This window comes from Oryctolagus cuniculus, chromosome 14 (genome assembly GCF_964237555.1).
Source record: "Oryctolagus cuniculus chromosome 14, mOryCun1.1, whole genome shotgun sequence".
NCBI classification, from domain to species: Eukaryota; Metazoa; Chordata; class Mammalia; order Lagomorpha; family Leporidae; genus Oryctolagus; species Oryctolagus cuniculus.
In genome coordinates, this window is record NC_091445.1 from 39,284,858 (window position 1) to 39,297,556 (window position 12,699).

At 46.9% G+C, this 12,699-nt stretch overlaps 1 protein-coding gene across 1 annotated transcript; it reads right to left on the reverse strand.

Annotated features, from left to right (window-relative positions):
* Positions 1-5,535: 5,535 nt before the first annotated feature.
* Positions 5,536-8,010, reverse strand: CARTPT (CART prepropeptide). Its single transcript, XM_008274526.4, has 3 exons — positions 7,462-8,010; positions 6,973-7,056; positions 5,536-6,089 (listed from the first exon to the last, which is right to left on the reverse strand). The coding sequence occupies exons 1-3, from the start codon at positions 7,633-7,635 to the stop codon at positions 5,982-5,984; spliced, it is 366 nt and encodes a 121-aa protein (XP_008272748.2). The 5' UTR covers positions 7,636-8,010; the 3' UTR covers positions 5,536-5,981.
* Between the last annotated feature and the right edge of the window lie 4,689 nt (positions 8,011-12,699).

The following is a 12,699-nucleotide window of genomic DNA, read 5'->3' on the forward strand; positions in this document are numbered from 1 at the left end:
GTTCTCTTCTATGGCCTGGGAAGGCAACGGAGGATAGGCCAAGTGCTTGGGCCCCTGCACCCGTGTTGGGGGACTGGGAGGAGGCACCTGGCTCCTGGCTTCAGTCGGATCAGCACAGCTCCGGCCGTTGCAGCTATTTGGGGAGTGAGCCAGCAGAGGGAAGACCTCCCTCTCTGTCTCTCCCTCTCACTGTCTGTGGCTCTACCTCTCGAATAAATAGATAAAATCTCTAAAAAAAAAGAAAGTAAAGAAAAAGAAAACACCACACAGACCTGAAGGAGCCACCTTGGAAGCCACTGCTTGGCACTGTCTCCCGCACCCTTATCCATGTAGGGGGCCCTCCTCACTTCCTTTTGGGACTATTGCAACATCTTCCCACCTGGCCTGCCCTCCCAGGGTCTCCCTCTTTAGCCCCTCTCAGTATGCTGCTGGACTGGGCTTCTTAGAGCACACCTGTGATTCCCAGGAATGAAGTAATGAAGACAGTACCCTAGCACTGGACACCCCCACAACCCGGCCCACTCTGACCTCTCCTTCTGCCATACACCCAATGGACTCAGCCGCATCCAAGCTATTTCTGAGCGTATTCTTTCCCCTGAATACTTAGGTTCCCACTGTTTCCCAAACCTTAGCTGAATTTCCCCCAGTCTTCACTTTTTGACTTATTACACATTCTTCAAAGAATACTCAGATACCATTTTGTCTACAAGCCTTGATACCTCTTCCGCCTCCAAATTCATCTTCCTCTCTGTGTAGTGCTTAACATCTAATGAGGGGCAGGGGTTATGATGCAGTGGGTTAAGACACTGCTTTGGGGGCTGACGCTATAGCATAGCAGGTTAAGCATCTGCCTGCAGTCCTGGCATCCCATATGGGTGCCGGTTTGTGTCCCGGCTGCTCCATTTCTCATCCAGCTCTCTGCTAAGGCCTGGGAAAGAAGTAGAAGATGGCCCAAATGCTTGGGCCCCTGAACCCATGTGGGAGACCTGGAAGAAACTCCTAGCTTTGGATCAGCCTAGCTCAGGCTGTTGCAGCCGTTTGGGGAGTTAACCAGGCAATGGAAGACCTCTCTCTTTGTCTCTTCCTCTCTCTGTCTATAACTCTGCCTCTCAAGTAAAATAAATAAATCTTAAAAAAAAAAAAGATACTGCTTGGGATACCAACATCCCACACCAGAGTGCCTATTTGGAGTCCTGGCTACTCCACACAACCTGCCTGGAAAGCAACAGATGATGGTCTAAATACTTGGGTTCTTGCCACCCACGTAGGAGTTCTGGATGGAGTTCCTGGCTCCTGGCTTCAGCCAGGCCTATACCTGGCTCTTATGAGCATTTTGGGAATGAATTGGTGGAATGGAAGATCTCTCATGTCTCTCCCTCTCTTTCTACCCCTCTGCCTTTCAAATAAATAAAAATTAATGCATTATGTTTCATCATTGTGACTGCCACTCTGCAGAAGCCTGGCAATCATTAGTTTTTATACTGCATTTATAGAATGATTGAATAAGTAGTTCTTCACCTCCTCCTATGCAGACTTCATATCTTTATTTCCTTCGAAAGTGGAAGTCACAGATTATTTACCGCAACTTCCTGCCAACCCACATACAAAGTCGCCTGCCTCTGTACCCATCATGTGACCCTCCTCCTCATCACCGATCTTCTTCCTGACTCTGAATTCCACACTCAGCCCCGACAAGAGCCTCACTCCATCAATTACTCCCTCTTTCTTCCCTACATTTTTAACCTCTTGCATCCAGCTGATTCTGCAGATTGAGGAAGCCCATCTAGAAATATTCACAGAAACAAACTATTTTCAAGCCCAATCAGGTATGCTGGTAGGCCCCCTAGAGTAGAACCCCTGAAGAGCACACTCCAGCTTAGAAAGGTAGGGAAGTAAATTGTAAACATGTGTTAATCAGGCTGGAGAGAAATACAGTCACTCATCAGTGAAACGAAGAAGACTGAGAGCTGACACCAGGACAACACCCTCTTCACTCTCAGCCCCTTTTCCCTTGGGATGATCTTGACCAATGAACAGCTAATTCCACTTTACACCTGTGCAAGATAACTGTACACCAGAGGGGACTGAAATATCCCAGTGCAGCAGTAGCTACTTGGACCTCTCCTCATCTAGCACACATTTTCCAAGAGTTCATGGCCACCTTTCAGTTCCTTAAGCACGTCAACCTCTCTGAAATTGAACTTCAATCAACTTTGAAGTCTTTGAACTTGTGTCCTGGCCATACTCTTTGCCTGAAGCTCTACCTTTCTGGTGCTTCCCTCCACCTTCTCCTCCTCCACCTTCTTGCATAGATACCACCATTTGCCCCCTCAATGTCCTTCATGGAATTTCTCATGACTTATAACTTTCATGTGTTTGCTTTTTATTAATTAATTGTCTCATGAGAACAAGGATTACGTCTGTCTTGTTTATCAATATGTTCTCAGCACCTGCTACATGGAAGGCACTCAGAAATGTGTGGAACAAGTGAATGAATAAACTATAATAAAACTAAGTCAGCATTGCAAAGATTCTAGGGGAGATTGCTTAGGCCATGGGTATTATTTAATTATACAACCTAACAATGCTCCCCCTACTCAGATTCAGATGTGCTATTACCAAGATTGGAAGAGGGTATAAGTACCTGGGTATCGTGCATAGCTCACAGCCCTCCAGATGCTAGCATCACATAAGGGGTGTGGCATTAGTAATTACTGTGGGGGGAGTGCTCACGAGTAGTTGAGAGAAGTCATCTGACAACTTTCCTGCACTGGTCCAGGCCCCTGTGAGAACCACTCCTCCGGGTGCTCATTCCCAAGTCTTGTAAGTCCACAGAGCATTAGATGTGGTTGCTTGTCATGGCTCAAAGCCCTGGCTTTCCAGCCAATCTCAAATGGTCTCTGGGCCTCGCAGAGGGGTGACTACTGCCTCGTTAAAACTTTCCTTTTCTGTAACCTTCTTGTCCCCACCCCAGGGATCTTCAATCATTAAACATACTGATGCATTCTGTTTGAAGGGAAGCTGTAGTTGTGATAAAATAGGAAGGCAAAGTGATTTTAATGAGCCGTTTCAGGTTAAATGTCCTCATCACCAGTGTGGAATGTTGTTAGCACCATTAACTTAAACCTGGACCCCGGCATTTTTGGAAAAAGCCTGTTCATACTCAGCCTACATATTCTCTATCACCACTCTCTGCAGCCACTTTACAGAGCCCTTTATTCTGAGTAAACAAGAAAGGAGGGGATGTGCCAGAAGTGGGCATGAGAAGGACAAATTGAAGGAATCCAGAGCAGAGTCCATAGTCCCTTCTTTAAACTACACCTTCCTCCAACACTTGTTGCTTTTGGGAAAGCATCCAGGCTGAAGAAGAAAGAAGATCTAAGTGTTAGCCCTGAGCTCCTGGCTATGTACCAATCGAAGACTAAAGAAATGTTCTGGTCTGACTTATTTTGGATTGGCACAGATAGGAATAGTTAAGGGGCTCAAGAAGGCGGCGAGGGTCCAGTATGGTGGCACAGTGGGTTAGGCTGCTGCTGACAATGCCAGCATCCCATATTCAAGTTCAAGTCCCAGCTGATCTGCTTCCAATCCAGCTCATTGCTAATGCACCAGGGAAAAGCAGTAGAGGATGGCCCAAGTGCTTGGGCCCCTGCCATACACATGGGAGACCCAGATGGAGTTCTAGGATCCTGGGTTCAGTTTGGCACAATCCAGGTTATTGGGGCCATTTGGGGGGTGAACCCAGAATATGAAAGATCTCTCTCTCTCTCTCCCCCTCCCACCCTCCCTTCCTCCCTCTCTCTTCTCCCTCCTCAGGGTGTCACTCTATCTTTCAAATAAATAAAATAAATCTAAAAAGGAACATTAGAATTTTAAACAGAAATGATTTCTGAAAAATAGCAGCAGATTGTGGAACTATTAAACAATTCCTTGCAGTTTTAAAAGATTAAAACACATTTCAATCACAAATAGCCCTGTTATAAGGGACTGAAAAAAGAAACATGACACCAAAAAATACACAATGACCTCCAGTGAGTGAAAGAAAGAAGTTCTCTCTGGGGAACTCAGCACCCCACCAGCCTGTGGCTGACTGGTCAAGATGACATGGAAGAAAAAGGTGACTCGTTGGGGTCAAAGGGATTAATCCTGAAATCAAGACTTAGAATTGTATGATTTAGGCAAATTCTATAATCTTGTCCTAAAAATGGCAGTAACATCTACCTTGCAAAATGAGAGAGATTGGGCATGCTTGTAGTAACAATGACAGCACTGCAACTGTGTATGAAATTTTTTTCTCTTTTTTTAAGAAAACTTATTTAATAAATATAAATTTTGAAAGTACAACTTTTGGATTATAGCGGTTTTCCCCCCATAACCACGCTCCCACCCACAAACCATCCCATCTCCTACTCCATGAGAATTATTTTTAAGATTTATTTATTTATTTGAAAGGCAGAGTGACAGAGGGGAGAGAGAGAGAGAGAGAGGTTGTCCATCCTCTGGTGCACTCCCCAAAAGGCCATAAAAAACAGGGCTGGATCAGGCTGATGCCAGGAGCCTGGAACTCCGTGTGGATCTCCCATGTTGGTGGCACAGGCTCAAGTACTTGGGACATCTTCCCCTGCCTTCCCAGGCACAATGGCAAGTAGCTGGATCAGAAGCGTAGCAGCTGGAACTTGAAGGAGTATTCTGATGTGGGATGTCGGCGTTACAGGCAGCAGCTTAACCCACTGCACCACCACGTCAACCCTGAGAATATTTCTACCAGCATACTCTTGCTCCCCATCTATCAGTAGGGGACTTCACAGGTGCCTCTTGAATTTCAGCGAGAAAGCTGTTCACATCCATACCTCTCATGATACTGCTGCTTACATGTTACTTCATTGAGCTTAAACTTTAAAAACGTGATCTGATATAAGCAAATGAGGTACTTTTGAAGCCTACTCAATATTTTTATATTTCTTGAGTTGAATTTGCCCCACCAGTATTCATTTGTACCCCTCAAATCTGTGTACTAAAGTAACTGTTTTCCCTTGCACAGAGTTTTTACAAGGTGTGTATTTAAGTGGTTTCCCTTCCTTTGGACAAACACCAACTCCCCAAAAGTCTTTGCTTGTTTAATCAATGTATATTTTCTAACAAAGGAGTTGCCAGAACTGAAGTTCTGAGTCTTCCAATTGCTTTTAATGTGAATGAAGTCTGAAACAATTGGTCTTCTCTTGGTCTTATTGTTTAAATTAAGGGGCTAGCTAAGGATCTTAATGAACAAAATTAAATCACCCCACCTGCAACCATCTCTACCTCATCCCACACACCCATGCACAGAGCATACAGCACTGAGATCAAAGGAAAACAGAGTAGAGAGGAGCTGGTGTGACAATCTGCTAATTAATGATCAAAACTCCTCAGAGCTGAGATGCTGATCTCCCAATGGACTGCTATTTTTAAAAATATTTTTCTTTGAAACAACAGCATGATTAATTTCACTATTCCTACTTAAATTACCTTTATAGAAACAACACTGCACTATGAGCAGTAATTAAAAACACTTTATTATGTATAATTTGTACATGCTTCACTTTGTGTTGCTTGGGGTGATTTAGTTTCCAGGTGGTGATGTCATCTACCAAGATTAACTAGACCTAATTTTCACTCCGCCATGCCACATAGAAAAATACAATTTTCAAAGCAAAGTTCTCCTTCTTTACACGACAGTACACAAGAGTTCGTCAAATAAAATAAGAAAAGGGTACTTTGCACACATAGCAACACCGTACAAGGCATTATCCTTCACACAGTAACATATAATGTGTTCTTTTATTTTGAAACAGCAGGAAAAGAGCCCCTTGCCCTTAGAGGGAAATGCAAACTTTATTTGTCGCTAAAGCCAAACTCCAGGGAGGAAGGTGTGGTCCTCGGGGTGGGGGGCAGTGGAGGGGGTGGGGGAGAGTGGGGACTGATGGAAGAGCGTGGAAGCCCCTTCATAAGCACTTCAGGAGGAAGGAGTTGCAGGAGGTCCCTCGGGGACAGTCGCACAGCTTCCCAATCCTGGCTCCTTTCCGCACTGCACACTGCTCACCGGCATCACACTGCAAACAGCACAATGGGTGGTCATCAGCCTGAGCTGACCCAGGCCCCATGGGCAAGTCCCCCCATCAACACAGTGTCTGCCGCTTGGAGAAAATTGGCTGGGCCCCAGCAGCAGCAGCACCAGAGGTCTAAGTACGGTCAGGCCTGGAACATGGGGAGCTTTGTGACATTATAAAACGTCAGTGAGAAGATTGCTTTTAAAAAAGAAAATCGAATTGTTGATCCCCTCCTAATTTATTCCACTTTTTAGTGGGGAGAAAGGGGTAATATTTCCTAGTTCCTTTTTTTTCTCATCCATGTGGAAAAAACCTTGTTTTTAGGAAATAAATAATATAGACTGATATTTTCTCACAACTCCTGTTTCCTGTTTTACCACTTCCTCATCCAAAAAAAGGGGGGGGGGGGCTTAAAGAGAGTGTATGTGGGTATGCTGTGCCTTTTACCCAGAGCCACCCAAGGTGACTAGTCCAGATTGAAGAATTCAGAAGATTCTACAACTTAGGATCTGAACAACACGGACTGTGCTCTGGAAGGGTAGAGGAATTGGGGAGCAAGAAGTGAGTGGAAGCAAAGGCTGTCCAAGGCAGAGAACTCTCCCAGAGGTGAGACCCAAAGCTCCTCCCCAGCATAGGCTCCTGCCTGCAGATTCCAGGCTGGTCCCAGCACAGACCTCCAATCGTCCCAAATGGCCGGTGGTCTCCCCTCTGCCCTTAGAGATCAACAGACAAGGTACTGGAGGTGGAAGCAAAAAGGAGCCCCCAGAATTCTGCAAAGCCATAGCTTGCGTCATTTAACCACATTCTGGGGATAAGTCTGAATTAGACTTAAGGCAAGCATTTTCTTCTGGAAACTCAAGGGAAGGGAATGACCCCGTGTCCTTACCATGGGGACCTGGCCGTACTTCTTCTCGTAGATAGGAATTCGTTTACTCTTGAGCTTCTTCAAGACCTCCTGCAGCGCTTCGATCTGCAACACACCGTCCGCAGTCCCAAGTTGCGCCTTGGCTGTGAGCCCAGCCCAGGTGCTAACTTCCAGCCCTAGTTACCAGGAGCCAGGGACGCAGGCACAGTCTGCATCTGGGCTCGGCGGGCAGAGAGGGTGTAGGCGGGATGGAAAGTCAACGGGCACTGTCCTGAGTGCTGACCGCAGGACCCGGAGCCACTGAGGCTCCTGTTGCTCCGAGGGACAGGGGGCCGGGAGGCGCTCTACAGACTGCCCGGAGCCCGTGGGCTCGAGACATCGCGCAGAGCAGGCTTTGCGCTCCGCTCCCCGTACCCTGACTCCCGGAACGGGGTGGAGGGAGGAGGGGAGCGTGCAAAGGCAGGGACCGCGCGGCGGCTCGAAGGGGCCCGGGGTGAGGGCAATACCGACCAGCTCCTTCTCGTGGGAAGCGTCCTCCACGGCAGAGTAGATGTCCAGGGCTCGCGGCTGGAGATCGGCGTCCTCCTGGGCACGCGCGCCCAGCAGAGGTAGCATCAGCAGCAGGGCGGCGCCCAGGAGGGGCAGCAGGCGCAGGCGGGGGCTCTCCATGGTGCTGAAACTCATCGCTGCCAGGCGCCCCTGGCTCCCGCCTTTTATAGCGAGCCGGGGTCCGGGAGCGGAGAAGAGGGAGGGGGCGAGGAAGGAAGGGGGTGTGGAGGAGGGCCCGGGTCAACCGTCTGTAGGCAGCGCTCCGCCGCCGCTTGACGTCAATGCCCGCCGGGCTCCCGGCGCCCGGGAACGAGGCTCTGCGCGCAGATGGCCTTAGCGCAGAGAACAGGACCCTGCGCCCCCAAATGCTGTCAGCCCCGGGCCAGAGACGCTCCCCGGGGGGCCTGAGCTGAAGTCCAGGGACCAGAGGTGAGGGATGGAGAGCGGAAGGGGCCGCGGAAATGGAAAAAGCCTTCGGGGCATTGCACAGGCAAAAGAGTCGCTTCCCACCGCCTGGAGCGGTTCGGGCAGAGGGAGCCACCTCGCCTGCCCTGCCGCCTCGCCCCAGACCCCGTGCGGCTGCAGGGGTAGGGAGCGTTACCTCCAGAAAACTCGGTGGGGTTGGGGAGACAAACATAAAAGAAAAGAAATCAGGGCCCTCTCCACGATGGATCTCTGGACGGAAAGAAGGGAAAACGAGAGGAACCCCAATTCGGCAGCATTGCGAGGAGCACAGGTTCCAGCCCAGGCCCCACCACTCTCAAGCTGCACCAACTAGAACAAAATAAAGAACCTCCAGAGCTTCAGCCTTCTCTTTTTGTAAAAACTGGGATTTAAAAAAAGGAATTTCACGCAGTTATCTCAAGGATGAGATGACAGACTGGGTGCAGAAACTCCTGTCCCTGGATAAATACTAAGCCACCCGTCCCCGCCCTTTGAACTTTGAGGCTGTCTCCTACTGTGTGAAAGGCAGACCTGCGGGAGGTGTTAGGTACATTTTTCCTAAAGCAAATATTTTGATGATGTTAACATGTGTGCTGTTTATCAGCAGGGGTATTACTTCTTGAATTGCTCTCAGCTTTTTCTGGGGGTGAACCCAGCCATTCCCAGAACCCCTCTTGCCCACCACCCCTGGTATCCAAGAAGCTGCTAAGAAGGAAAATCCCAGAGTTCAGAAGTCTGTGGTAAGCCAGGTCCCTGGGGACTTGTAAAGACATTGTGGTTTTTCAAGGCTAAGGTCCCTACATGCTTGAATGCAAAAATAGAGTTCCTATAGGAGAACTGATACTTTGCCACTTAAACCTAAAGAACTATCCCACCTGCTTGTCCACCCGGCTTTGTCTTTGACCACACCCTCTTTCCAGCAACTGTTCCTGAAACCACATACTCTTTTTCAGCCCCATGATACACTCCAGTCCTAGACAGCTGCCCCAGCCTACTTAATGGTTGCCCCTTGATTCCCACCCCATCTTCCTTTGGCTTCCTCTAATCTATAATTCACCTCCATCTCGAGTGCTTTTCTCCTTTAAAATACATTAACAATTTCCCGTCTAAATTCCCCACCCTGACTTACAAAGGATTCCATCATCTGTACGTCACCTCCAACCTCATGTTCTACCACTGTGCCTGGGACCCCTCCGCTCACTGGCTCCTTCTTGCTTCTCTGGCAGGCCAAGCTTATTCCTGCTGTGATGCCTCCGATTACCTTACTGGGAAGAACTTCCTGCATCTCACAAGCTTCTTGTCATTGAAATCTCAGTCTTATTCAATCCAAATTATCCACCAAGCGATTCTCCCACAAGTCTATTGCTCAGCAGGTAGTAGGGGTCATTGTGATACTTAATGCATAGTAATTTTCTTGCTACTTCAATTATCAAGTACTTCTTTGTTACTCAAATGCACACTAGGAAGCAATTCAAGAAGTAATACCCCTGCTGATAAACAGCACACGTGTTAACAGCATCTAAATATTTGCTTTAGGGAAAATGTACCTAACACCTCCCCCAGGTCTGCCTTTCACACACACACCCTTTGATTCTGCACAACAAAACTTCAGTGGCAGAACATTTTACTGTTGAAACCGTGCGTGGATACTTTGGCACTCATTGCAGAAACTGTCTCTGGTCATCCTAAAATCATTGGAAATTTCAGAAGAAAACCCAAGACAAGATTTTGGCCCAACCTCCCAAAGAATGTGGATATTCCCAATGTAGTTCTTTTCCCCAAATCTTGTTCTACCCAGATACAAATGTCACATCTTTTGAAAAAAACAACTCAAAATTTCAAATAATCCTGTTGTTGCCTGGTGTTATCGTCTTCTTGTAAGGAGGGGCACAATCAGTTAAGGGGCTAAGGAAGGGTTCTTGGACAAGCCTGGGAAGTAAACCAGGGTCATTTACAATGCTTTTTAAAACTTTAACAAAATGACTCTATTTATTTTCATTTTATTTGAAAGGCAGACAGACAAAGAGATATCTTCCATCCATCAAATGGTCACAACAGCCAGCACTGAGCCAGACCTAAGACAGGATCCTGAGATTCCCATGGGTGGCAAAGTGACCACCAGCTGCCTCCCAGGGAGCATAACAGAGCTAAGACTTGAACCCTGGCACTCTGTGGACATCCCATCCGCTGTGCCAAGAATGACTTTTTAAACTGTCTTTAAGAAGTACCCTGAGGAGTCAGATGGGTTAATAGGTAGTCAGGGTGATCCCAATAGAACTTGGGGTGTAAAATATTTGTTTCCTCCCCCAAAACATTTGCAAGAACAAACAGGCCACCCTCCATCCTTCAGAATTTCCAAATTTACCATGAAAATAGCAAGGGAGCGCTTCCTGAGCTCACAACTTATTATGAAAACAAGTTACCTGGGCTGGCGCTATGGTGTAGTGGGTTAAAGCCCGGCCTGCAGCACCGGCATCCCATATGGGCGCTGGTTCAAGTCCCGGCTGCTCCACTTCCAATCCAGCTCTCTGCTATTGCCTGGGAGAGCAGTAGAAGATGGCCCCAAGTCCTCGGGCCCTGCACTGCATGGGAAACCCAGAAGAAGCTCCTGATCCCCCGCTTCGGACCAGCTCAGCTCTGGCCGTTGTGGTCATTTGGAGAGTGAACCAGTGGAATGGAAGACCTCTCTCTCCTCTCTCTCTCTCTTAAAGATTTGTTTATTTATTTCATACCAGGGGATTCCAATTCAATCCCATCAAGGTGGCATGTGCCAATGCCATCTCACTAGTCCAAGTGATCAATTTCAGTTCACAATTGATCATAATGAAAGGACTAAGAGTCAAAGGGAGCACATAAACAAGTCTAGTATCTGCTAACACTAACCGATAGAATAAATAAAGGGGAGAGTGATCCAACATGGGAAGTGAGATACTCAGCAGACTCATAGAATGGCGGATGTCCTAAATAGCACTCTGGCCTCAGAATCAGCCCTAAAGGCACTCGGATCTGGCTGAAAAGCCCATGAGAGTATTTCAGGCATGGAAAGCCAAGACACTCTGGCAAAAAGATCTGAGTGAGATCCCAGTGGAAAGAACAGGTCTTCAAAGAGGGAGGTGCCTTTCTCTGAAGGGAGGAGAGAACCTCCACTTTGACTATGACCGTGTCTAAACAAGATAAGAGTCGGAGAACTCAAGGGGCTTCCATAGCCTTGGAAACTCATGACTGGTGCATAGGGAGATTACTGATGCCATAAACAGGAGTGTCAATTTGTAAAGTCAACAACAGGAGTCACTGTGCACTTACTCCTCATGTAGGATCTCTGTCCTTAATGTGCTGTACACTGAGGCTTAATGCTATAACGAGTACTCAAACAGTATATTTCACTTTGTGTTTCTATGGGGGTGCAAACGATTGAAATCTTTACTTAATGTACACTAAACTGATCTTCTGTAAAAAAAAAAAAAAAAGAAATTATCAATTCCCAACTTGACTCTCACTGGGATTAAACATGACAATAGGTCTGATCTGATTTCATCATCATTTAAAAAAATCATCTATTATTTTTCACTTTATGTTTCTGTGTGGGAACAAACTGTTGAAATCCTTACTTAAGGTATACTAAGCTGATCTTCTGTATATTAAGATAATCGAAAATGAATCTTGATGTGAATGGAAGGGGAGAGGGAGTGGGAAAGGGGAGGGTTGTGGGTGGGAGGGACGGTATGGGGGGGAAAGCCATTGTAACCCATGAGTCGTACTTTGGAAATTTATATTCATTAAATGAAAGATAAAAAAAAAAGATTTGTTTATTTATTTGAAAGTCAGAGCTACACAGAGAAAGGAGAGGCAGAGAGAGAGAGAGAGAGAGAGAGAGAGAGAGGTCTTCCGTCCAATGGTTCACTCCCCAGATGGCTGCAACAGCCAGAGTTGCGCCCATCCGAAGCCAAGAGCCAGGAGATTCTTCCGGGTCTCCCACATGGGTGCAGGGGCCCAAGGACTTGGGCCATCCTCCCCTGCTTTCCCAGGCCATAGCAGCAAGCTGGACTGGAAGAAGAGCAATCGGGACTAGAACCGGTGCCATATGGGATGCTGGCGCTTCAGGCCAGGGCATTAACCCACTGCCCCACAGCGCCGGCCCCTAGACCTCTCTCTCTGCCTCTACCTCTCTCTGTAACTCTTTCAAATAAGTAAAATAATTCTTTTTAAAAAAAGTTACCTATCCCACCCTTCTTGATGGTTTGTTTTAGCCTGAGCAGGCCAGATAGGATGGAGAATTGTAAATCAGTCTTTTGATGGGTTTTGTCCCCACTGGTAACTGATTGTAAAGTTTTTTTTTTTTTTCCTTCAAAATTGTACTTTAAAAACCCCAGTGCTATGAGTTTCTTTGGGTTTTTTCCTCTCTTGGAAGCCCCCCTTCATGCTGCTCTGAGTGGAGTTCTGTGACTCTAATAAATCTTTTTAAATCTCTCGGCTTTTCTGCTTGGAAATTCTTCCTCCATGTGAGACAAAGAACCGAGGTAGTAATAGTAACAATAATTTTCTGCCGCCATTTCCCCGTAACAGTATGATACCTGCTTTCTAAAGCTAAGGACATTTTCTTCCCAAAGACAACTTATGTAAGTTACTAGAGAAAGAACCGAAGCTTGAGGTGTTGCACAATCGTTAGTCGTGCCTTTACGGGAGAATTTATGTATTTTTGCTGTTTTGTAAATGTCTCCATTAAAGGGGGAGAGCCCACCTTTGTTGCCCCCAAAC

What these genes read in the sequence shown, in the direction of transcription:
- CARTPT (XM_008274526.4), bottom strand. Translation starts at nt 7,635, where the DNA reads ATGAGTTTCAGCACCATGGAGAGCCCCCGCCTGCGCCTGCTGCCCCTC. An exon ending in CTTCCCACGAGAAGGAGCTG is followed by an intron (nt 7,057 to 7,461) that starts GTCGGTATTGCC and finishes GGTGTGTTGCAG; the next exon opens with ATCGAAGCGCTGCAGGAGGT. An exon ending in AGTACGGCCAGGTCCCCATG is followed by an intron (nt 6,090 to 6,972) that starts GTAAGGACACGG and finishes TGCTGTTTGCAG; the next exon opens with TGTGATGCCGGTGAGCAGTG.